We start from the raw sequence: 27,072 nt of genomic DNA, 5'->3' as shown, positions 1-27,072 counted from the left end.
CAAAAAAGATGTTACATTTAAAGAACAAAGATAAGCAGATTTAGAAGAAGGTGAAACATTTCTAAAGAACAAAAGCAAAAACAAAAACATAACCTTGTCAACCTAGAATTCTATACCAATAAAGTTTTCTGACCATTTATCTGATTAACTTCCACATTGGAGGAAACTACTGACCTGAAAACTTATGTGAGCCAACAGGATGATACCTGTCTCTGTAAATTACATTGTAATTTAATGGAACATAATTATTGTATGTTTATAAAATAGCATAACCATTTGAATGTATAAATTTGTTAATTAAATTATATATTCATTTTATTAAAACTATCTTTCAAAATGAAAACTCAAAAAAAAAAAAAAACCCCAGAGACGTTCTCAGAAAAGAATTCATTACCAGCAAACATGTATGTACTATGAGAAATGTTAAAGGAAGTTTCTAAACAGAAGGAAAATGGTGGCAGAGGAAAATCTGAATCTACAGAAAAGAATGATGAGTACTAGAAATGGTAAATATGCAGTTAAACATAAAATTTTTCTTAATTTTCAAATATCTTTAAAAGATAATTGACTTTTTAAAGTAAAAAACAACAGCAATGTATTGTGGGGTTTATTACACCTGTAAAATAAAAATATCTTAGCACGAAAGCTGGAAGGGGGAGATAAGAAAATATATATTATAAAGTTCTCATATGTGAAGTGGTGTAATATTTAAAGATGTACTATAAATCCTAAAGCAACTACTAAAAACAAAAACAGAGAGTAATAACTAATAAGCCAATAAAAAGGGTAAAGTATAATTACTAAAAATATAACAATCAATCCAAAAGAAGGCAGAAAAGAAAAGGAAATATGCAGTAAAGAACAGATAGGATTATCTTACACCATACCCAAAAATCAACTCAAAGTAGATTAAGACTTAACATAAGACCTAAAACTATAAAATTCCCAGAAGAATATGTAGGGGAAACCAACAAAGGACAGGTATCCAGAATATATATGTATCTCCAGCTCAAATGATCCTAAACACAAAGAGTTGTTAAATGTATGAAAAGATGTTCAACCTCACTAATAATCAGGAAAATGCAAATTTAAACCATTATGGGAAATCATTTTATACCCATAAGAAAGGCAAATTTTTAAGTCAGACAATGCCAAATTTTGGTAAGCCATTTAGTAATGTGAACTCTTATTCACTGCTGGTGGGAGTATAAATTATTTCAATCACTTCAGAAAATAGTTTGGCTTTCCTTATAAACCTGAACGTGTACATTTCCTACACCCCAGCAATTTCATTAGAATGTATACACTTTATAAGAATTATTGCACCCTAAGTTAACTCTTACACATGTTAGTCAGGAACATGTAAAACAGTGTTTATAGACGCTTTGATCAGTATTGTAAAAATGGAAACAGCCCAAATATCCATCAACACTAGAATGTATAAATAAGCTGTAGCAAAATCTTATAATGAATATACAAAGCTAAATACAACATGGATGAATTATTCAAAAACATAATTCTGTGTGAATAAAGTCATAGGCAAATATATTGTTTGATTATTTTTATGTAAAATTCAAAATCTGGCAAACATAATAATGTTCTACTTAGGGTTTCCTATATAGGTATAAAATCTCTAAAGAAAGGGAATGGTTAATGTATAATTCAAGATATCGCTTATGCCTCAGTAAGAGAGCTGCAATCAGTGAGTAGCATCTAAGAGGCTCTGAAGAATAGTAGTGCTCTATCTCTTGGCCTTAGTGGTACATACAGGTGTTCACTTGCTGCCCTTTAATATGTGTATGTTCATCTGCATTCACTCTTTCTGTGTATACTATATATAAAAAAATTTTTAATTGCAGATTCCAAGGTCACAAAACCAGATATTTCAGTTCAATAGGTTAGGATGGCCCCAAGAAATGTGAATGTTTGTCAAGTTCCCATGATGATTCTGATAAAAGTAATCTGAGGACCATACTTCAAGTATGTGCTTATTAGTTCTATGGGTTTGAACTCTTTGGTCTTTGAACTTGACATTTCACAAAGAGCTGCAACATGATTAAAGGAGGCAATTTATAATAAATAAACACACAACTCTTTCAATTCCAGAAATTATCACTTTACTATACAAAAAAACCTAAACATTTACAAAAGAAAATCAAAAGAAGTTGCATTTTTAGACCACATTGGGAAAGTTACACAAGTCTGATGAACAAATAACATCATAAAACGTCTCTGTACCGTATTAGTACCATCCAGAGAAATCCAATCAACCACTATACCATAGGTTGAATTGTTTAGTACCTGAAAGCCAACCCAGTGCCCTCTTGGTTTATCATTTGCCTATAACAATGTAAAGTCCTAACATCTTTACAAAACATGGAATTGTTGTCTATGAACTTTATAGGAATAAAATTTTGTTAAAGGAAATAAAATATTAAAAAGATGACATAGTTCAGCTGCCAATCAATATTAAGATGCTTTAAGTTATAACAGTCAATCCAAGCAACATTTTAATAATTATAGAAATGTGACTATAGTGTGCTGATATTCCAAGCAATCTTGCTATGGCATAGTTTTATTCTACATATATACAAATCATGTTATTGCATATACACATCAAGAAACTACTCCAGTCATCACATCTCAAAGGTAGTGCCTATTTTTTAGGCAGAAATTTTCCTTTGGCTTCTTGCTCACAACAAGGGGCATAGGCAGCCATTTCTTTCCAAGAGTTCACTACATTCAAGGAAGTCTGTACTCCTAGCTTGTTGTTTTCCTCGTGGAATGATGAGCAGTACTGAGGATTTGAACTGATAAATAGTGTCTCTGATTGAACATGTCAAACATTAGCTACACTTTTGATTTCTGTGCTTCTACAAGACTGTATGACCCTTTCATGTTGGCTTTTCTAGCAAAGTAAATAATCATTCCAATGGCAGGTATTATTAAGGAGGATGCACAATAGAGCACGAGAAGTTCAGGAGAAAAATAGTGCTTGTTACTTTCTCTTCCTGGAAAATAACAAAATGAATGCAATTAATGTGTAGTATAAAAAGAAATTGTTTAATAATAATAGTTACATGTTTTATTTTAACAGTACAACTCGTTCTCTAAAGAGAAGTGAATCAAAGTAGTGATAAGAACCAACAGGGCCCAAAATACATATTTCTTTGAATTATTCAAATAATCAGTTAGCAGTTGCTATGGTCATGATGAGTCTAAAGATGACAGTTGTTGATTTCCACAAACTTGGATTCAAATAGATTCAGGTTCAATAGCAGAATGGAAGGAGGGACACAACTTTTTAGAACTCATTTAGAAGAGCAAGAATTGGAGAAGAGGGTTTGCTTTGGGAAATAGAAACATATACTAAAGAACTAGGACTCTGATCATTATGAATTAAAATAAATAAACAGTTCTCCAAGAAAAGCCTTATAACACCTAGAGTGTAACCATTATAGTCAAACACCACATATAAGATAGTAAGGGAAAGAATTCTTGTCGATGGCTTTTTAGAGATATATAGAAAACTTTATATTTTGTATCTCTGAAATAGGGCATCTTAATATACATTATTCCTCTTCAGCATTTATATCACTTCTTGATAATATGAAGTTGTTTGGGTAGCATTATGTTTTAGCTTAAATGTGACTTATTCAGAGAGACATTCTCTGACCTGCATCTCCTCCATCCTAAATAAGAAACCCTAATATACTTTTTTTCCTAATATAGTTATATAACCCACTACACTTTCCCTCCATAGCTCTAATCACAGCTTATATTTAAACATTTGTTTGCTTATCTATTAATTTTGTCTTCCTCCTTCAGACTGTGAATTACATAAGCACATGTATCTAGTTTTTTTTGATCCACCACTGAATAGCCAGTACCTGGCTCCCTGCTTGGAGTAGCTTGCACCCAATAAATATCTTTTGAATAGTAATATATTTTTTTCTTTCTACATCCTGTCATTTTGTTGTAAATTGGGTATATAAGGTAATAGTAAACAAAAACTTTAAAATTAGTACTCTTTCTACTTACAAAAATCATCTGACCCCTACAATACTATATAATATCTTAACCTTATAAGAACATCTATAGAAGATAGCATGGTATTTACTGAAGTTTCATCTCTATTTATATTTACGTTTGCACAGCATTGTATGACCTCACAAATATTGTTTCTTCAAGTGAAGTATATATTGTCTCAGTCCTGGAAGAAATGAGTGATTTGACCTTGATAATCATTGCTTTACTTCTAGGAGTTTCTAATCATTGGAGATCAACCAAGAAGAAAAGAATCACTGGAGTTAGATGATGGGGAGTCCATGTTTTTGAATTATTGAGGTCAAAAACACTTCACCATAAACATAATGATAATTGCCTATTTTTCTACTTTCCCTTGCTAGAGTAGAACTAGTCAGAGTACAAGGGTAACATTTCAATAGAATTTCCATTATCATAATTATGGTTAAGCATCAATATTGATAACCTGCTGAGCAATGGTATCTCTGCTCCTATTGTTTTCTTTTCAATTTAATACATATTATCTTTTGCCTTTTGTTTTCCCCTCAGATATCTGCAGTAAAATAAAAATTCGCTGCTGAGTTTGTTACCAGGGCAACCTTCAAATACAATTTTCTATTAGCTGTATCAACACTGAAAATCCTAAAGACTCCCAACCATTTCTATCACTGGAATACATTCAAGCAAATATATTTGTAAAAAAAAAAAAATTAATTTTAAAACTCAGCTTATTACAAAAGATGACTAGTTGAAAATTCCCAGGAAAAATGTCAAATTTTTGTTTCCATTCATTTGTAGTTATTTTAAACCATATTTAGTTTGGGGGTTCTAGCTGAGTGCCTAATGTGCTTCAATTTGTTCATTTAAATAATGAGTGAAAAATGGCAAATATGTAAGTTACTAACTTAATAAAGCAATTAGAAAAGACAGCAATGTATGAGAGATAAAAAGTGGAGAAGAAGCTTTGGTGTGTCTTTAAAAGAGAATCGTTAACTACAAAAAGAAATATAAAAATGTTAGGAGTCCAAGTTCCTGGGACTAGGCTTAATTAAAGGTGTTCTGGAGGCATTGAGGATTAAATAGGAATAAATGAATTTCAACCTACTCATAACCAAGATCTCAATCCGTCCAGAAACATCCCCAACCTCATTGGAAGCACTGATTACATACATCCCTGTGTCACTTTGAGTAACATGATACTAGGTAAATGTTCCATTCTTTGAACACATAGTAACTTCATTGGCCAGATCAACTCTTTTCAGGATAATCACTGCAGGTGGATGACTAAAAGTTTTACATGTAATCGTGATATTTTCCCCTTCTTTAACATTTCTAGGTGTATGTATTGATATTGTTGTGTTCTGAGGAGGTACCATGAAGACAAGAAAACATACGGTAAGGTCTTGTAATCTTGAGAGATTTGGCCAGATGAGTAAAATTTTTATCCATTTTCTGACCCACGTTTAAATTTTCTTTACACTGATGAGTAGTTGCTAACTCTGAGAGCCCAGTGCCAGAGGCTCTTAAGAATTGGCATTTGTTTGCAAGAATGTTCACTTCAATTTTGGCTTCCAACACACAATGGGAGCTCATTAGCACTCAAGGAGTGGGAGACAGAGTAGTAAAGACTGACTTGTTCTGCTTCCACTGATAAAATCAACAGATCCTACTGTGTGTTCACATGAGGGGTTAGGAGATTAAGAGGCTTCTGAAGTTTCTCTGCTGAGACCACTGCCCCCTCCCTCCCTCTCTCCACCAGAATAGGGTAAAATGGACAAGGAGCTTGGATTTTCTAAGGAGACAGTTCTGTAGTCTAGAGTTTCCTTTATGTTGTTCAGCATTAAGATCACCATACTGAATTATTTTCCTGAAGAGACTCAATCCAGAAAATATGTAGTTACTCCATGTTCAGAGAGTGACACTCTCTTCTGGTAGGAAGGAAAAGGGTCTGGATAGAACCTTTCTTTTTCCATGTGCCAATTCTACTTCTCTAGTTTCCTTATAACCCCCAGGGAAGGGTTTTGAAAATACATTTAAACACTTTGGAAATGCAGGACCTCAGAAACAAATGATGAATTGTCAACATTTAAAAAAGCAAACGGGAATTCTACACTGACCAATGATTGATTAATGTCAACTTCCTGGCTGAACTCCATAGGATAGAGCAGCTGTGCGTGATTATTTTCGGAAAGACTAAGAAATAACCATAATCATCATGGAATTCAGTTCCATTTTGCCCACTCATTCACCTAATCCCTGAAGTTCGTTACAATTCACCAAGCCTCTGACTGATTATAAAAAATAATAAAAAACAAAAACAAACCTTTAACATCAAGTGTTATGCTTCTTAATTGCAAGCCAACTTCATTTTTAGATTCACATTCGTATACTCCCGCATCCTCCAACTGGGCCCTGTGGATGGTATATGCACCATCTGTAGACTTCAGCACTATGTAGCCTGACCCTGCTTTTTTCTTCAGGATTATCAAAGTTTGGGGTACATTTCCACATGTACAGGAGATAATGACAGTGTCTCCTTCCTTGACACTCTCAGAAGGAAAAGCTGTAAGTCGTATATCTTTCGGAGCAACTGTGGAAAGAATTTAAAGATACCTCTGACTGAATGAAATATAAACCAATCCCATATTGCTTTAATGACAGTAACAATAGCTGTCAAGATGGTATTTGTGCTTACTGTTTGCATTAAATATTTAGAGGGGTAATTAAAGAAGTCAAACATTTACTGGATTGTTGTAAATGATCACATTTTTAATAAAAGAAGACAACTCTTATGCTTCTTTCATGTCCCTTAATATAATTCTTTACCCAGCCTAGCCAACGAATAAGTGTTTTAAAAACAGCTGTAGGTTTCAAATGTGAAAAAGAACTTTTTTTTTTTGGTCACACTGCTGTGCAAATATTTCTTTAAGTATACAGGCCTTTACAGGCTTCTGAGTTCTGAGCTGGACAATCCCAGATCAAGAAATTAAGCTCTGGGGCTTCCCTGGTGGCGCAGTGGTTGAGAATCTGCCTGCTAATGCAGGGGACACGGGTTCGAGCCCTGGTCTGGGAGGATCCCACATGCCGTGGAGCAACTAGGCCCGCGAGCCACAACTACTGAGCCTGCGCATCTGGAGGCTGTGCTCCACAACAAGAGAGGCCGCGACAGTGAGAGGCCCGTGCACCGCAATGAAGAGTGGCCCCCGCTCGCCACAACTGGAGAAGGCCCTCGCACAGAAACGCAGACCTAACACAGCCAAGAATAAATTAATTAATTAATAAAATCCTACCCCCAACATCTTCTTTAAAAAAAACAAAAAAAAAGAAATTAAGCTGTGCTTACAATCCTTAACAACACTAATTATCCTGGGCTAAGTACTTGACATACAACATCTCTGTTAATACACAACCCGTGGAGGGAGGTACCACATCACCATTTTATAAGTGAGATTCCCATTAAGTTCATCTGTTTTGTGACTTGATTTGATACTCTCCCCAACCAGAGCTACATCCTAAGGGCTTTCTTTAAGGTAGTGCATTGCCCTACCAAGGTTCTTCCTTTAAAATACAAATTATTATTGTAATGATGTAACAAGAAAGTCACTAATATCTTAGTGGAAACAATACCAAGGGGTAAGAGAGGAACTAACAGCTCTAGTGAAGAAGAGAACCTTGAACCCCAAAAGGGAAGGTAAGAGGGAAAGCCAAATCACTTCATGATTTTGCCCAAAACTGCCTACAGCTTCATCTTGTCAACTAGGAATTGTTTTGTTCTCAGTCTTGCCTCTCCATCCTGGCAAGAATGGGTCTGGATCTGCTAATTTCATCCACCCTAGTGATTCTATGCCATTAAACTGATAAACCAGAGGGCATGGTCACTGCTACTCAATCTCAGAATTTATAAAATGTTTAAGTGCCTTCTTAGGCTCCTAAGCACATACTAGCAGGCATCTTGTGAGATTACCACTCAGAGTTTAATCCAGCTAGATAAGGTAGCTTTAGTCCTAAGTAATTTCAAAATACATATATACATCTTCCTATCCTTATTTCAATGCCATAATCAATGCCTTGTGAGTGTAACTGGAACTCGGCACAGTTCCTGGATTCCACCTGCAGTTGAAAGAATTTTAGGATAAGTGACTTGGAATGGTTCATGGGGAAGTACTATTCCAGGAGCTTTCCATGCAGAGGAAACATCATGAGCTCTTCAAAATGCTCAAGGCATTCTGTTTTAGTAAAAATTTTGTTTGTTTCAAAAAGGACTTTGTTCAAAACCAGTAACACAACCAAAATAAGACTAGCAATCATAACTCATTTAATCACTTAGCTCACCTTGGATAATTAATTTGACTTCTTTTCTGCTTATTCCAACCTGGTTAATGCCTTCACAGACATAAATACCAGAATCTTCCATTTTTGTAGACGTTAAGGTAAGAGTGGTATTCTCAGAAAGAGGCTGTAGATCCCCATTACTTAGCAGCCTGCTCCACAGGATTTTCGGAGCTGGAAGGCCATCGCTAGAGCATGTCATATTCACAGATCTACCTTCCTCCAGGATGGAGGAGGGGCTGATCAAGATGGTTGTATCCCTGGGAGCAACTGAAAAGGTGGGGACACTTGTTAGCTTGACTCTTTATACACCGAGTTCCAAAGAAGTTTGATAATGTTGCAAAACTGGGCTATGGATTCGCGGATTAGAACAGTTTATAAATCTTGATAACTTTCCAAAAGATGCAACTTTCTGTCTGCATTTACTTTAGCAGGTACAGAACGATAGAGAGTAGAATATGGACACATCCTGGATATTTTCCAATGGAAATAAATTCTGTAGAAACTCTCTTACTATCAAAGAATGGATGATCAATGATAGTACATATTGACATTTATGGTACATTAAACATGACCATGAACTATGTGAATCACCTATGAAAAGGTGGACTATTTTTCTACCTCTTGAATCTAGGCTGTCCTTGTGACTAACTTTGACCAATATATCCTGGAAGAAGTAACTCGGTAGGACTTCCAAGCCCAGGCCCCAAGAGGCCCCTTTCATGATCACCCTCTTGAAATACTGCACTCTGGTGACTATACCTAGGCTACTTTCCTTGAGAGACACCACATGGAGAAGAAAGGCCAAGAAACACCAGAGAAGGCCCAGACATGTGAGTGAGGCCACCTGGGACCATCCCCCACTGACCTGCCAACTGACTGACAATGCATGAATGAGCTCATCTAATACCACATTGAACAAACTGCCCATCTGACCTCTTCCCAAATTTCCAGCCTAGAATCGTAAGCCAATAAACAGTTGTTTTAAGCACTGGGGGTGGTTTGTTATAATAATCATTATTTTGTTGTTCCTTTTCAATTAATTTTTTCACAACGGTTTTAACAATCAACCTCATGTTAACTCTTTCCTGGCAACCATGATTAAAAAAATTCATATTAAATTGTGGATACATCATGCATGTACTTACCATTAACATATAGTATCTGTGTACTCTGCCTTTGTTTGGGTTCAAATTCCATTTCATCAATAGGTAACTTAGCCAGACAAACAAGAACTTTTCCCGTGTCTTCAGTGGTGGGGATGAAGGTCAGTTCCAAACTCTTGGTCTCTAGGGATTTCTTACTTACATCTTCCCAAAAGATTTTATTCTTCATAATACTCTCCCCTTTAAGTAATTCAATTTCCAGCCGGTCAAAAGGGTACACATCAGGAACCTTACAGCTTACAGTGACTGGGTTTCCACTCACTAACAGACCACTCATCTCAATTTCTGGATCTCTAAGGAAGGCTGCAAATGTCAAGCAAAAATGATGCTTATATGTGACAGTCAAGGAAAAACAGAACTAATCTCTATTAAATGCAAAGGTCTCAAAATGCAGATTTTAATTCACCTGGGATAGGATGATCACTAATATATAAATAACAACATTAAGTATAAATATTTATGACATTAAATATAAATAACGCTGGAAACGAAAAATAACTAGCACATCAAATCATCAGGTAATAAATATACTTTTTATTCTTCTCTAGTGATGCAATCTTGCTGACAGCTGTGGTCTGGTCTTTTCAATGGACATGTCAGCTTCCACCATCCTATTTAGTAACTATATATTTTAAACATTTTAATTATTTTCCAGGATGTATTGGATATTTACTATGTGCTAGTCCCTTAACATTCATTATCTCAGTCTTCAAAATGGCATAATCTAATGGGTATTAACTTATTTTACAGCTAGAAAAACTTATAGAGAATGTATTTTACAGCTAGGGAAGCATAAAATTGATAGAGGCTAAGAGTCTGCTATTTGGCATCATATCTAGTAAGTCACTGAGCTGAGATCAGAATTTCTATTTCCTTGAGCTCAGAGCCCAGGCTTGGTTTCACAGAGCCATGCAGCCTCTCATCTCAGATAAAACCCAAGGGCACTTCTCAGTTTAGACATTTTCATTTGCAATGGCCAAGTTTAGGCAGAAAGTCTTAAATGTTCCTTGGATAATACTTGTAGTTAAGAAGAAACGATGAGATTTAGATTCTGAATAACATTTATAACACATCTTATGCAAATCAATAAATGTGAGATCAGAGTGGTTATCAAGAGCAAGAGCCATGCTAAAATTTTTTTCTCCTTAAGCAAAGGGTCGTTAAAGTGATACATTCTCTAAAGTTTCTATATGATGGTAAGGCTTCACTGCTGGTTCTCATTGCTGTTGGGAATGTGCCTACATCAGCAGGTCCTGGACTCTTGGTAATACGATAACGCAATAAATTTACCCTTCTTCTGAGAGATTCAAATCCCTTTACGGACATACTCTAACTCATGCTGAACAAACTTCTGAGGGGTAACACAAGTTTGGGCAGGATTTCTGGAGGAAAATCTCTACAATTGTTCTCTTGAATTCCGCTGAATAAAAACAAGGCAGAATAACCTACTCAAAGTGTAACTTTATGATCACTTTGTATATTTTCTCCCTCGTTCATTATAAACTGAGGAACTCCAGCAATGTCAATTCATAGAGATTTGAGGCTGTAAAGGATTTTTGTTAAGGTGACAAGAACAGCAAGAAAAAGTGTGATGTATTTATGTGGTGTAAATCAATATTCAAATCTAGTGCAGTCCCTTGTTTCTACTTCTTGTCTGCCACTGACCATCCTCAGTGACAAATCTAACGCCCTGGCTTTCTTTTGCTCCCCATTGCCTCATTTCTCCCATCCTGCCAATCGGCTTTCAAATGTGCCGTCAAAACAGACCTACTAGACCATGGACTTGAGGGTACCGGGAGGGGGAAGGGTAAGCTGGGACGAAGTGAGAGAGTGGCATGGACATATATACACTACCAAATGTGAAATAGATCGCTAGTGGGAAGCAGCCGCATAGCACAGGGAGATCAGCTTGGTGCTTTGTGACCGCCTGGAGGGGTGGGATAGGGAGGGTGGGAGGGAGGGAGACGCAAGAGGGAAGAGATATGGGAACATATGTATATGTATAACCAATTCACTTTGTTATAAAGCAGAAACTAACACACCATTGTAAAACAATTATACTCCAATAAAGATGTTAAAAAAAACACAAAAAACAGCATGCTTGGGCCTCACCCCCAATTCAAACAATTGAGCAGCAGTCATCCCACCCTGTTATCTGAGTGGACACTGACTACACTCCTTGCACACGACCACCTCTGTACACCCCACATACACCCAGAGGGAGATGGGAAGCAGGGAGCATGCAGTGCGTTCAAGTCCATGATGAGAGAGTATCGACAAGACACAGCCTAAGCATTGTGGGTGCTGGGTTCATATGTAATATCTACTTAAGACTTAGGCCAATTAAGTTACATCAAAAATTCTGGTTCAGAGATTTAGGAACAATTCACAATGTTAAATTCCCCTTCTAAACACAAGGATCTTGTCTTGTGTCACAGATTCACATTCTGTTTCTTCCAGTGGAACTAGGAACAACGATGACAAAACAGTAAACAATTCTGAAAACCACTTACAGTAGAGCTCCACATGGATTCCTTTTTCCAGTTTCTTATGCCCACATGTCACGGTGCACAGATAAAAATGTTCGTTCTCAAATCTCACAGGACTCAGGGTCAATGTGGACTTGGACCCCTCGCTCCTCACCTTCCCGTTCAGAGGACTGTCTATCTGGGTTCTCCAAGAGAAAGATGGGGACTCACAACCCATGACATCACAGGTCAACACAACTGAGTCGCCAATCTGAGCAGCAATCTGGGATCCAGGGGAGATCTCTACAGTAAACATTTTCTCTGGGGGATAAAAGAATAAGACAAAAAGAAGATAAGATTCTTTTCTTCTTTCATCACAGCTCAATATATTGTCTTTTTTTTTTTCCTGGCCTCTTTTCAGCTAACATCTATGCCAGGAATAGATTACTCCTTTCCACCTTGGGACCTTCAGAAATGAAACCACATCTTTTAAGAACAAACGCACAAGACGCTGTTGATTCATTCATTCAATAGAATGAATAAGGATAAAAATTTGTCAAGACAGAGACTGGCATCTTTTCAGCAAAAAAAATTCATTCTCCACTCAAATGTAGTTTATCAAATCCCTGTAACAGTGGAAAAACAGCTCAAAAATATAAGAGGTTCCAGTGTGTCAAGCATTGTGGAAATCACTTTACATATATTATCTCATTTAACCCTCACAACTTCATGAGCTGATATTATTAATTCTGTCTCCCTCTCCTCCCCTTCTTCCTCCTCCTCTTTCTTCTTGAGGAAAGATGATAAATAACCTCACCCAGGTTACAAGTGGCAAAATTAGGACTTGAAGCCAGGTGAGTCTGATTCAAGATCCCAGCTTTTCAATTGCTTGAACAACTAAATCAAATCATCCTCATGTGGAGATAAAACAAAATCTAAGAAAAGTACTGAAAAAAAGTTATACAAATGTGTTCTGATTAGAAGCAATACCCGTGACAGACCAGCACTTAGAGCTTCTGTATCAACAGAATAAAGCTGCACCATCGAAAGTCACACAGAATCACACTGAAAGCAAAGTCAAAATCTAAGCATTAAAGTGGTATGCAGGCCACCTCTTAAATTTGTTTGATACAGTATAAAAATACTTTACTATTGACTCAGGGGATGAAAACTGAGATGCCAGGGCAAACTCCTAAGTCTCAGATATCCAGAAAAGCTCTTTGGCTGCCAGTGCCATCCCTGCTCGTTGTTTCTGACTAGATTGTGAAGAGTTTTATGTGACTATTTTAAGAAATGTGAATTTTAATTTACATGCAGTTAGGGTTTGGTTGAAGTCATATAAAATGTGCACCTTTCTTGTTTAAGGTAGATAACTCTGGTAGCAGTGCATAGGATTATGTTGGGGGACAGAATGATAGCAGGGTGACCATTTAAAGACAATTATCTATAGTTGAAAAACTGTGGGGTTTGGGGTTTAAATGGGCCTCTGTTAAATGCCATTAATGAGCTATGTGACTCTAGGCAAATTGTCAACTATTCTGTGCCTGTGTTTTTATTCACCTCATAAGGTTGTGGTAAAGAAAAAAGACGTAACATTTATAAAGTGGAAAGAGAATTCCTGGCAAATATTAGGTGTACAAGCAATAAGCGTCATTATTAATCTCTGGGAGACACTATTCTCTCATCTGTAAAATAGATATAAAATACATACTCGTTAGTTATTTCTTGAAGATTAGAGGAAACATATGTAAAGTGCCTGGAATATAGCTGGTGGATGTTATTTATTGATAAGAACATCTTTCAAGAGTCCAAGTGAGAGATGATAAACTAAGGCAATGGCAAGAGGGTTGAAGAAAAGAGGTCAGATTCTAGGGATCATTTTGAGGTAGAACTGACAGGTTTTGGTGACATGGAATAGGAACATGAATTTCAGAGTAAACAGCACATAATACATAGTTCAAATCTTGGAGTCCAGAGTTAGAAGGGAGGAGGACCAGATGTGGGAACCTGAGAATATTAATATTCAAGGGGCAGAAGGATGAGAGAAAGCCAAGGAATGAGGCAGTGAAAGAATGATGAGAAATGGAAAGTAACCAGAAAAGCAGAGCCATGGAAGTTCTGGCAGGAAATATTTCCAAGAAGTATGAGTAAGATGAATATATAATTGTATTAAAGCACATGACGATCAGATGGATCATCAATAAAAGTTAACGAAGTAATTTTGGCATTGAAGCTATTTCACTATTGCTTAAATCCAAATGACGGCAGCTTATCAGTCCTTTTTCGCATTCTGCTTACCTTGAACAATTAATTTCACCTCTTTTCTGTCTTTCCCAACCAGATTAACTCCTTCACACATATAAATTCCAGAATCTTCCATCCTCATAGCAATTAAAGTGAGAGTTGCATTCTCAGAAAGGAGCTGTAGATTCCCATTGTCTAATTTCTTGCTCCAGAAAATCTGTGGAGCTGGTAGACCTTCACTGGTACATGTCATCGTCACGGAGTCACCTTCTTGCAGGCTTGTGGAGGGGTTCACAGATATAACTGTGTCCTTGGGTGAGACTGAGAAGGCAGGGCACAACAGTAGTCATTGCTAAGCATCATCTTGATCCAATAGGGCTACGGTATTTCTCTCATAGACTTTATTTACGTGCTTTCACAAATTTGACAAACTTTCTCTGCCAAACTAGTGTAAAGAATTGCTGAGTCATAAAACTTAGTCAATCCAGTTTCTGACTAATTTGATGGAGTTACTTTTTTTGATGTTTGGTGTTTTCAGATGGCCATAGATACTTAGAATAATGTGGTTCAATCTCCTAGGTAAGGTAGAAGTTCCGGCTCAGCTTCCTTGCCAAAGGTTCATTCAAGTCGGCTTCAACACTTATGGTGCAAGGAAATCCATGCCTTATAGTAAACACAGTCCATTTGATTTTTGGACAGCTCTAGTTATTAGAACACTTTCCCTTTATTGAGCTGAACTCTTCCTCTTTGTAACTAACTTTTATACACCGGTCATAGTTCAGTCCTCTACTGCTAAAGAATATATCAAATCCCACTTCTACATGACTGTCTTTCAAATACTTAGTTATAGCTCTTGTTTCCAAGTTTTACATTCTCTAGGAAAAATATCTATTTTGACTATTCTTCTCAAAACATTGATAAAACGTTTCCATCTCATTCTCTTTCAACGAAACTTGTTATAGAAGGCAATACTTACTTTTAAGTATGGTGTCAAAGCAGACCAGAGCATTTTAGCCTAGAACAAAGCACTGTGAGTCCACTCCTACCAATTCTGGGATTTCAAGACTGCTTCAGCTCCCCCAGCCGTCTCAGGGAGCATGGAGACAATCAAACCTCATCTCCTCTCTCTCACTCCACACATATGTGTCCAGGTGAGCATACATATATGCACTCACACACAGAATAAGTGCCCACCTCATAAAATCTCTATACCTTGAGATTTCAAGGCATGGTATATGAGTTTACAAAACATGATTAAAAACATTTTATCACTTGAGCCTATTTCCTACTACCCAATCAGGGGGTATTAGTAGTCCTCTTTGTTAGACTGTGAAATTAAGTGACCCAAATTCACACAGTTCGTGGAGCCAGAACTTAAGCTCAAATCTTCTCAACACAAATTTGGTGTGCTTATTAAATTATGCTATTGTCAAAAATTATGCTCTCAATGAATCAAAATGGTGTAAAAACTACAAACACGTTTCTTCTTGACTTTAGCTGCTAAGTTTACTGCTATATAGATCCAAGATTAAATTCCCATAGACTTTACACAAGTACTTACTGTAGACTTGCAGTTTTTTTGTAGTCTTCCTTACTTGGGGTTGAGAATCAATTTCATTAATGTGTAATGTAGCTTGGCAAACAAGAGCTTTCCCAATATCCTCATCAATAGGAGTGAAGGTTACTTCCACACTCTTCGTTTCCTGGGACTTCATTTCTGAAACCTCCAGAAAGTCCTGTGTCTTCACAGAACGGTTGCCCTTCAGTAATTCTATCTCCAGCCTTTCATATGGGTAAACATCAGGGACCAAACACGTGACTGTGACTGGCTTCCCAACCTCCAGGGGGCCACTCAAATGGATCTCTGGGTCCTTAGGGAAAGCTGCAAAGTTCAAACAAATACATGCAAATGGACTTTTTGTTCATGTTGTATGAGGTCCCTTACTGATTTAAATCAATGTAAACTAAATCTAATATGTTTGTGAATACAGTCTTAATACAGCAGAATTGTTTAAATAGCCTTTCGTGGTTTGGGGTAGGTTCAAGAACTGGAATCTCCTGTTAGAGAGTTCAGTTCTGACGCTGCATGTACTAAGTGTTGCATGTTATCAGAGTGAAAGGAAGGCGAAGAAATTCATGTTTATTGAATACTTATGTGTGCCCATCACTGTGCTATTCATTTAACACCAATGACTTTATTTCATCCTCACAACAACCCTAAGAAATAGATACCACAATTCATAGATATGAAAACATAAACTTAGCACATGTGCATAACTTTCCTAAGGTCACACAGCTAGTAATGGTAAAGCTGGGATTTAAACTCAGGATTTTTATTAGTCTGTACTGCTATTGAAGATTTTTTTTATGTTATATCACATTCTCTTATTTTAGTGAGGGCAGATATATTTCATTTTATGGATAAGGAACCTGAGGCTTAGAATGTCATTGCTAAGAATAGTTATTGGGCAAGATATGCTAAGAAATGAGAAGAACAATTCTAAATAATTGGTTTCTGAAAAATGGTGCCTCTGACAGGCATTCATCCACCAGAAAGGTACACCTGTGCAGTCTTTAAATTCTGGAAGGCATATTTGCCTCCCAAAATGCCTAACTCAAAGTCTAACTAATACTCCACTTGAACTTTTTAGTGTCAAGGGACACATTAGTTCAGTCAGCCATTGCTTTCCTTGCAAGGCTACTTTTCACTGCAAACCACCAGGATGGTAACACATTGGCTCGATTCAAGACTGTGAAATAAGAATAAAAAGTTTCCAACTCTAAAGAATATTACAATCAAATGTGGAATGGAGACAGGACTGTTGAACATAATGAAAGACAGATATTCTTGAAAAAAAACTAAAAAACTTCAGCCAAGATAATTAAAGCCAGAAGGGCCTTCATTTCTCTTTTTAAATTTTCAACTATTTGGTACTTGCGATGAAAGGCAAAGGAACTGGAAATATTTTGCTATGTGAAGAAATAGTATTGTTCATTTTTCCACCAATAGTCCTGTCCCTCATATTCTGAAAGAAATGCGTTTATAATCCACAGTTTGCTGTCAGGTAATACAGGAACTCACTACTTTCTCCTGTATTTACATAAGGGGGCCTTTCAAGGAGCTCAGGAGGCTGCACAGACATAAACTCTGCATGTACAACCAGCATAATTGAAAGCAGCCGGCCAGGCACAGTTTCTTGGGAAGCACTAGCAACATACAGGCTTCTTGAAGAATCAGTTAAGGTTACTGGACAAAGTTGTCTCCACTACAGCAGAAGAGAAGCAACATAAGTAGAAAAGATAATCAAATGATCTCTTTCTGAAGAGATGACTATCAAGGATTCCAGTATTTTGGAAAAAGCAGTAACCAGAATGTAAGTGATTTATTTTAGGTTATTTTTTCACTCCTTTTGCTAACTTTCTTTGCTGGATTGAGAATGGATTTGGATACATTTTGGTAGGCTGGTAAACGAGGGGTATTCATTCACATTCACAAGGCAAATCTAGTTCATTATACAAATATCTTTGAGGTTGAGTGATTGAGCATCAAGACTTAATGGCACCAAACAAAAACAAAAACAAAACCTCCTAAATTTATCTCCACCAAAGTCAAATGAGTGAAATGTTTGCAGATATTTTTCTTCTAGCTAAAGGGGAAAACTGTACAGGAGCCCATTACTAAATTATAGATCTCCTGTTTAATCTTTAAACTAATTTTAAGCACCAAATTGCATAAGAATAAATAAATGGAAAATCCCTGAAGTATGGAATTCATAAATCATTTAGACACATGGACAAGTGAACATATAAGGATATAATTGAATAGAAATTTTTTAAAATAAAATAAACAGAACCTTAGAGACCTTCACTTTATGATTAAGAAAACTGAAGCCCAGAGAAGTTGAGTCTTACCCATGGTCACCATGTTTGTGGCAGAGTTGGAAATAGAAGCTAGGATTTGGGTCTCTGGTCTAGTGCTAGGTTCAGCTGTCTCTAGCTTTCTTGGTACACTAGGTCCTCTAGCCAAGAATCTGGACATGAATATACTTTTTTCTTTCTTTTCTTTCAAAACTATCCTTTTAGAAACTTATTTTAAAGCAAAATGGAGAGAAAATCAAATATTCTCTAAAGTACTCACAGTAGATCTCCACTGGGATTCCTCTTTCCAGTTTCTGAGACTCACAAATCACTGTGCACAGGTAATAGTGTTCATTCCCCAGACTAACAGGATCCATGGTCAGCGTGGATTTGGTCCCCTCATTTCTCACCTTCCCGTTCAGTGGACTGTCTATCTGAGTTCTCCAGGAGAACGATGGGGACTCACAGCCTGTTGTGCTACAAGTCAGTGAGATGGAGTCACCAATCTGAGCAATAATTTTGGATTCAGGGAAGATGTCGATTTTAAAAGCTTGAGCTGTGAAGGCAGAAAGAAAAAAACAAACACTGTTTTGTTGAGTATTCTAGTCCTTCTTCTCTGTTCTAGTATAACACCCAAAATACAATCTGGCTGATCTCTTTCCTAAACTGCTTCCAACTAACGCAAGGTAGCATTGAAGTCACTTTCAAAAGAAGGTGTTGAAATCGTCTTTGCTTAGGAGAACCCTCATTCTGACCTTGATGCACATTTATCAGAGTTGTTTTGTCACTAGCTAAGTTTGCTCTCATTATCAAGTGCAGGAAACTAAAGAGACAGACCTTCCTAGAGATAGAATCCAATTACTCATTTGAAATTGGAAAAAAAGTATCCAAAAAACATCAACTTTACAGCTGTAACTATAACAATATAATGGTGTCTAGCAATACTCAATAGCACATTAAAAGTTAGGTTAAATTAAATTTTCCCACTCTTTAAAAATCCTAGTGCCTTTCTTTACGACCATAACAAAACTGACTGAAGCCAAAATCAGGGCTAAAATGGAATGCTAGCATTTGGAACAAATCAAGAAGAACTTACAAACTGCAAACACCATCCAAAGTATATTTGAGGCTCCAAAGATCACAACCATCTTCCTAGGCATTTTAAGTTGCTGTTGTTATGAGAAAATAATGGTTCCAAAACCCTTCTTTCTGTCCCCACTGAAAGTGCCTGGGAAGTCTTGAGCTCCTAAAGCCAGTGAGGTTCAGTGAAGAATGAAATAGAAAGTCTGCTCTTTATAAAGGGTCTTGCTGCAGAGACACAGAGGCGGAGGGAAATCCCTTCAAGGGGAAACCCGGAGCAGAGCCAGAAAAAAAGTTTAACTGACACCCAGCCAAGTCCAGTGTTAACCCCTTCCGTTGCTCTCAGTACTGAAACTACTATCTCTGCCCTAGAAAAAGAAAACACTTCCAAGCCTATAAAATTAAAACTTTTCCTGATTTTTCATTCTAAAAGGATATCTTTGCATGAAATATATAAAATAATGCTTGTGGCAGAATGAGGCTTTCTGAATCCAATGGGGAAAAGAGAGAGGGGAAAATAGTAAATTACACTCTAGTTTTTGAAGTGGCTAAACAAGCACTATGTCATGTGAACTGATTTTTCTCCATTAGGAAGATATATTTGCAATTCTAAAACAGAGACTAAATTTTCTCTTGCAAAAAAAAGGAAAAGATCCTTTCTTTTGATGAGTTATTTTTTAAAAGAGAGACAGCATAGCTTCTTAGTTTTATACTTTTTATTCACAACATAGTTTTTTTGACAACAAACATCCAGCTTCTGAAATGATTTTCTTGAGTAGAGAATAAAGGAACACTACCAGAACAAGAGAAAGAATTTTCCTCTTCTGTTTTAGAAAAGCTACCAATTCTTTGGTTCGGTTGCTGGATAATTGGAAGTCTTTTGCAGACTTAAATGCAAATGTATGGAAGTCATCTGAAGTGGTAAATCTCTTAGACTGTGAGACTTAACCACAAACACAGTTAAAACATGAAAAATAATTTGTTTCTATTTTATGGTAGGTGACAACAACAATTTTATGCTCTTTTTTCCCCCGCCAGTGAAAAGACTTTTTAAAAGGTATTTTTAAATGACTGTTTTTGCCTTACACACACATACTTAAGTCTTTGCAAAATGTTTGCCCATCAAAAAGAAACCGGAATAGCCGCTTCCTTGTATTAGACTTGTGCAGGTCTTCCTCCCACACTGGATCATCAGTTCGTATCATGGTCCCAGACCAGCTCTTGTTCAGCATTGTATCTACCTCTGCCTTCCCAATATCTAATGCTTGGTTTTGTACTTAGTGGGTACCAAAAAAGTGCAATCATAAATATTATAAATTAAAATTTGGAAAAGAAACTTCCAAAATGCTAGCAATAATATGTAAATACTGCATGAGAAGCATGTTGGATTCTACAAAACAAAACAAAAAAAATACCAAAGCTCACGGACTCCCAGAGATGTGTACAATAAACAGCCCTGTGCTATGTGACTGAGGAAGGCCATAACTGAGGTTTGGAACTGATAACTGTTCCTACATGGCTGGAGAGGTTCTGGACCTCCTCTTGGATGCTGATGAGGCTCCCACTCAAGGCTAAGGAGAGGAAAAAAGTGGAAGAAGCTACTGGCTGTGATGGTATATAAGTGTGGCTTCATCTGCCAAATAGCTAAGGATCAGAAAAGGAGCTTCAGGCAAAATTAGCTGATGAACATGTAATCTAGAGGTCTTTTACAATGTTCATGTCATGGAAGAAGATTATCAGAACCATGTATGTTAACTGCTTAACCCAGAAGAAATCAAAAGGGAATTATGGAGTTTTATTGTACTCTCTGGGGTGTAAAAACACAAGTGAACCATAGGATCCAATTTGGGATCACTGAGAACAAGTCACAGCAAATAACTTCAGTATCAAGCTTGGATATGATTCCAAGCTTGGAACATTGGAGAAATATCTAATCTATTGAATTAGTTCATAGTGGTTTCGGCAGAAGTCCCTCATGACATACTTGAGCTAGATGACATTTGAGGTCCTACCAGCTCCTCCCAGGTTGAGTTGACTGTATTCTCTTCTGTGACCTCTTCACTAGAGCCTACTAGCAGTGAAGTACTTGTCATGCTGCATTTACCTGTTAACATGTCAATCATTCCTAACTTACATACTCAGGTGTTTTCATTTTCCATCATAGCATCTAGCCCAGAATAAGATATTCTTAAAATTTGTGGAATGAATGAGTGAATAGAATTTCAAGTATAAGGTTAACAGATTGGGACTAACCTATCTGGATAGAGTGTTATCTGTGTTTTTTCTTTGAAATTGTTCAGTTCAACATTTTTATCAGTAACACAGGAGACATGATTATCTAACTTATTCATAATGCAAAACTGAGAAAGACAGTTAACCTTAGAGATGACAGAATCAAGATAAGGATGATCTCAAAAGATGTAATAATGATCCAGATAATGAAGTGAAATTTAATGGGAATACATTAAAGTCCAGCATTGAAATGTAAAACATCAAAGTCTTGAGTAAAATATGGAAGAGTTTTGACTTGATGGTAATCCATAGGAAGACCCTCTAATGGTTTTAGTGAATCACAAAGTGAACACAAGGCAACATTGTCATGAGAAACCAAAATAGATATTGATAGGCTCAAGGTGCACTCATAGCATTCAACCTTCTTATCACCTGAGACCATAGTCTCCAAGACCATATTGGGAGCAGAGGTGTCTGATTCAAGGCTCTAGTCCTTATGAGAGAGACTGACAAAATAGAGGGTGTGCAGAAGAAAGTGATAAGGCTGGTAGATGGTTTTAAAATCCCTGGCCTGGTAGGAGCTGTTGAAAGAATAGGATGTTTAGTTTGGATAAGAGACACCTATGAAGTCATTTGATAAATAAATGACTGATGTGTGAAGGAAGGAATATACCTGCTGCTCTGTGCTATATCAGAGGCTAAAGGTAGGGCTTACTGGTAGGTAGTTACTAGATTATTAGCTGTAGGAAGGCCAGGGGTATGTGTGTCCTGTTCACCACTAAAGCCTCAGCACTTAACACAGTGACCAGTATGTAGTAGGGGTTCAGTAAATCAATACTGAATGAATAAATAACAATTTGAAAGAGAGCTTGACTCAGATCCCATTAGTCCTGAATTCAAATTCACTACTCCACCTAGGAATTCCACAACTTTGAGCAAGTATAGGTAGCCTCTTTACACTTGTTTACACACACTCAAATAGGGATAATAGTATCATTTTAAGTGATTCACATGATTTTTATGACTATCGAATCAAAAGTGATCATCTGAAATCTCTTTAAATAAAAATAGCAAAGTGCTCATTGGTTCAAGATGGTGGAGTAGAAGGACGTGCGAGAGAACTGGAACCACAACTAACTGCTGAACAATCATTGACAGGAAGACACTGAAATTCACAAAAAAACATATCCCACATCCAAAGACAAAGGAGAAGCTGCAATGAGATGGTAGAAGGGGCTCAATCACAATAAAATCAAATCTCATAACTGCTGAGTGGGTGACTCACAAACTGGAGAACACTTATACCACAGAGTCCACCCACTGGAGTGAAGGTTCTGAGCCCCACATCAGGCTTCCCAACCTGGGGGTCTGGCAACAACGGGAGGAGGAATTCCTAGAGAATCAGACTTTGAAGGCTAGAGGGAGTTGATTGCAAGACTTCAACAGGACTGGGGTTAACAGAGTCTCCACTCTTGGAGGACACACACAAAGTAGTGTGTGTGCATCAGGACCCAGGAGAAGGAGCAGTGACCCCATAGGAGACTGAACCAGACCTTCTTGCTAGTGTTGGAGGGTCTCCTGCAGAGATGGGGGGTGGCTGTGGCTCACTGTGAGGACAAGGACACTGGCAGCGGAAGTTCTGGGAAGTACTCCTTGGTATGAGCCCTCCCAGAGTCTGCCACTAGCCCCACCAAAGAGCCAGGTAGGTTCCAGTGCTGAGTTGCATCAGGCCAAACAACCAACAGGGAGGGAACACAGCCCCACCCATCAGCAGACAAGCAGATTAAAGATTTACTGAGCTCTGCCCACCAGAGCAACACCCAGCTCTACCCACCACCAGTCCCTCTCATGAGGAAGCTTGCACAGGCTTCTTAGATAGCCTCATCCACCAAAGGGCAGACAGCAGAAGCAAGAAGAACTACAATTCTGCAACCTGGGGAATGAAAACCACATTCACAGAAAAATAGACAAAATGAAAAGGCAGAGGAGTAAGTACCAGATGAAGGAAGAAGATAAAATCCCAGAAAAAAAACTAAATGAAGTAGAGATAGGCAACCTTCCAGAAAAGGAGTTTACAATAATGATAGTGAAGACAATCTAGGACCTCAGAAAAAGAATGGAGGCAAAGATTGAGAAGATGCAAGAACAGCTTAACAAAGACCTGGAGGAGTTAAGGAACAAACACCTAGAAGAATTAAATTACAAACAAACAGAGACGAACAACACAATAACTGAAATGAAAAAACACTAGAAGGAATCAATAACAGAATAACTGAGGCAGAAGAAAAGATAAGTGACCTGGAAGACAGGATAGTGGAATTCACAGCCTTGGAACAAAATAAAGAAAAAAGAATGAAAAGAAATGAAGACAGCTTAAGAGACCTCTGGGGCAACATTAAACACAACAACATTTGCATTAGAGGGGTCCCAGAAGAAGAGAGAGAGAAAGGACCTGAGAAAATATTTGAAGAGATTAAAGTCAAAAACTTCCCTAACATGGGAAAGGAAAGCCACCCAAGTCCAGGAAGCACAGAGAGTCCCAGGCAGGATAAACCCAAGGAGAAACATGCCAAGACACATAGTAATCAAACTGACAAAAATTAAAGAAAAGAAAAATTATTGAAAGCAGCAAGGGGAAAATGACAAATAACATACAAGGGAACTCCCACAAGGTTAAGAGCTGATTTTGCAGCAGAAACTCTACAAGCCAGAAGGGATGGCACAATATATTTAAAGTGATGAAAGGGAAGAAACTACGACCAAGATTACTCTACCCAACAAGGATATCATTCAGATTCGACAGAGAAATCAAAAGCTTTACAGACAAGCAAAAGCTAAAAGAATTCAGTACCACCAAACCAGCTCTGGAACAAATGCTAAAGGAACTTCTCTAAGTGGGAAACACAAGAGAAGAAAAGGACCTACAAAAACAAACCCAAAATGATTTAAGAAAATGGTAATAGGAACATACAAATCGATAATTATCTTAAATGTGAATGGATTAAATGCTCCAACTAAAAGACACAGGCTCACTGAATGGATACAAAAACAAGACTCATATATATGTTGTGTACAAGAGACCCACTTCAGACCCAGGGACACACACAGACCGAAAGGGAGGGGATGCAAAAAGATATTCCATGCAAATGAAATCAAAAGAAAGCTGGAGTAGCAATACTCATATCAGATAAAATAGACATTAAAATAAAGAATATTATAAGAGACAAGGAAGGACACTACATAATGGTCAAGGAATCAATCCAAGAAAATCTAACAATTATAAATATATATGCACCCAACATAAGAGCGCCTCAATACATAAGGCAATTGTTAACAGCTATAAAAGAGGAGATCAACAGTAACACAATAATAGTGGGGGACTTTAACACCTCACTTACACCAATAGACACGTCATCCAGACAGAAAATTAATAAGGAAACACAAGCTTTAAATGACACAATAGACCAGATAGATTTAATTGATATTTATAGGACATTCTATGCAAAAACAGCAGATTACACTTTCTTCTCAAGTGAACATGGAATATTCTCCAGGATAGATCACATCTTGGGTCACAAATCAAGCCTCGCTAAATTTAAGAAAGTTGAAATCATATCAAGCATCTTTTCTGACCAAAATGCTATGAGATTAGAAATCAATTACAGGGAGAAAAAATGTAAAAAAACCAAACACATGGAGGCTAAACAATATGTTACTAAATAACCAAAAGATCACTGAAGAAATCAAAGAGGAAACCAAAAAATAACAACAGGAAAATTACAACAAAAACACGACGATCCAAAACCATAGATGCAGCAAAAGCCATTCTGAGAGGGAAGTTTATAGCAATACAATCCTACCTCAAGAAACAAGAAAACTATCAAGTAGATAATCTACTTGACACTTAAAGGAACTAGAGAAAGAAGCACAAACAAAACCCAAAGTTAGTAGAAGGAAAGAAAGTATAAAGATCAGAGCAGAAATAAATGAAATAGAAACAAAGAAAACAATAGCAAATATCAATAAAACTAAAAGCTGGTTCTATGAGAAGATAAACAAAATTCATAAAGCTTTAGCCAGACTCATCAAGAAAAAGAGGGAGAGGACTCAAATCAATGACATTAGAAATGAAAAAGGAGAAATTACAACAGGCACCACAGAAATACAAAGCATCCTAAGAGACTACTACAAGGAACTCTACGCCAATAAAATGAACAATCTGGAAGATTTGGACAAATTCTTAGAAAGGTGTAACCTTCCAAGACTGAACAATGAAGAAATAGAAAATACGAACAGACCAATCACAAGTAATGAAAGTGAAACTGTGATTAAAATCTTCCAACAAACAAAAATCCAGGACCAGATGGCTTCACAGATGAATTTAGAGAAGAGCTAACACCTATCCTTCTCAAACTCCTCCAAAAATTGCAGAGGAAGGAACACTCCCAAACTTATTCTATGAGGCCACCATCACCCTGATACCAAAACCAGACAGAGATACTACAAAAAAAGAAAATTACAGACCAATATCACTGATGAATATAGGTGCAAAAATCCTCAACAAAATACTAGCAAACAGAATCCAACAACGCATTAAAAGGATAATACACCATGATTAAGTGGGATTTGTCCCAGGGATGCAAGGATTCCTCAATATATGCACATCAATCAATGTGATACACCATATAACAAATTAAGGAATAAAAACCATATGATCATCTCATAGACGCAGTAAAATGTTTTGACAAAATTCAACACCGATTTAGGATAAAAACTCTCAGAAAGTGGGCATAGAGGGAAACTACCTTAACAAAATTAAGGCCATATATGACAAACCCACAGCAAACATCATTCTCAATGGTGAAAACCAGAAAGCATTTCCTCTAAGATCAGGAACAAGACAAGGATGTCCATTCTCGCCACTATTATTCAGTATAGTTTTGGAAGTACTAGCCATGGCAATCAGAGAAGAAAAGAAAATAACAGGAATACAAATTGGAAAAGAAGAGGTAAAACTGGCACTGTTTGCAGATGACATGATACTTATACATAGGAAATCCTAAAGGTGCCACCGAAAAACGACCAGAGCTAACCAGTGAATTTGGTAAAGTTGCAGGATACAAAATTAATGCACAGAAATCTCTTGCATTCCCATACACTAATGACAAAAGATCGGAAAGAGAAATTAAAGAAACAATCCCATTCATCATTGAAACAAAAAGAATAAAATACCTAGGAATAAACCTACCTAAGGAGGTAAAAGACCTGTACTCAGAAAACTGTAAGACACTGATGAAAGAAACCAAAGATGACACAAACAGATGGAGAGATACACCATATTCTTGGCTTGGAAGAAACAATATTGTGAAAATGACTATACTACCCAAAGCAATCTACAGATCCAATGCAATCCCTATCAAATTACCAATGGCATTTTTTACAGAACTAGAACAAAAAAAAATCCTAAAATTTGTATGGAGACACAAAAGATCTCAAATAGCCGAAGCAGTCTTGAAGGAAAAAATGGAGCTGGAGGACTCAGAGTCCCTGACTTCAGATTTTACTACAAAGCTACAGTCATCAAGACAATATGGTACTGGCACAAAAACAGACATATAGATCAATGGAACAGGATAGAAACCCCAGAGATAAACCCACGCACCTATGGT

The 27,072-nt window shown here is 37.0% G+C and overlaps 1 protein-coding gene across 1 annotated transcript; it reads right to left on the bottom strand.

Annotated features, from left to right (window-relative positions):
• Nucleotides 1-2,094: 2,094 nt before the first annotated feature.
• VCAM1 (vascular cell adhesion molecule 1) lies at nucleotides 2,095-19,378 on the bottom strand. Its single transcript, XM_032614813.1, has 9 exons — nucleotides 19,188-19,378; nucleotides 18,372-18,647; nucleotides 15,795-16,115; nucleotides 14,288-14,554; nucleotides 12,035-12,310; nucleotides 9,504-9,824; nucleotides 8,359-8,625; nucleotides 6,350-6,616; nucleotides 2,095-3,011 (listed from the first exon to the last, which is right to left on the bottom strand). The coding sequence occupies exons 1-9, from the start codon at nucleotides 19,249-19,251 to the stop codon at nucleotides 2,851-2,853; spliced, it is 2,220 nt and encodes a 739-aa protein (XP_032470704.1). The 5' UTR covers nucleotides 19,252-19,378; the 3' UTR covers nucleotides 2,095-2,850.
• Nucleotides 19,379-27,072: the final 7,694 nt, after the last annotated feature.

The sequence above is a fragment of the Phocoena sinus genome, chromosome 1, assembly GCF_008692025.1.
Source record: "Phocoena sinus isolate mPhoSin1 chromosome 1, mPhoSin1.pri, whole genome shotgun sequence".
Classification (NCBI taxonomy): domain Eukaryota; kingdom Metazoa; phylum Chordata; class Mammalia; order Artiodactyla; family Phocoenidae; genus Phocoena; species Phocoena sinus.
Note: the sequence above shows the minus strand (reverse complement) of the source record. Positions and strands in the feature narration are given on the sequence as shown.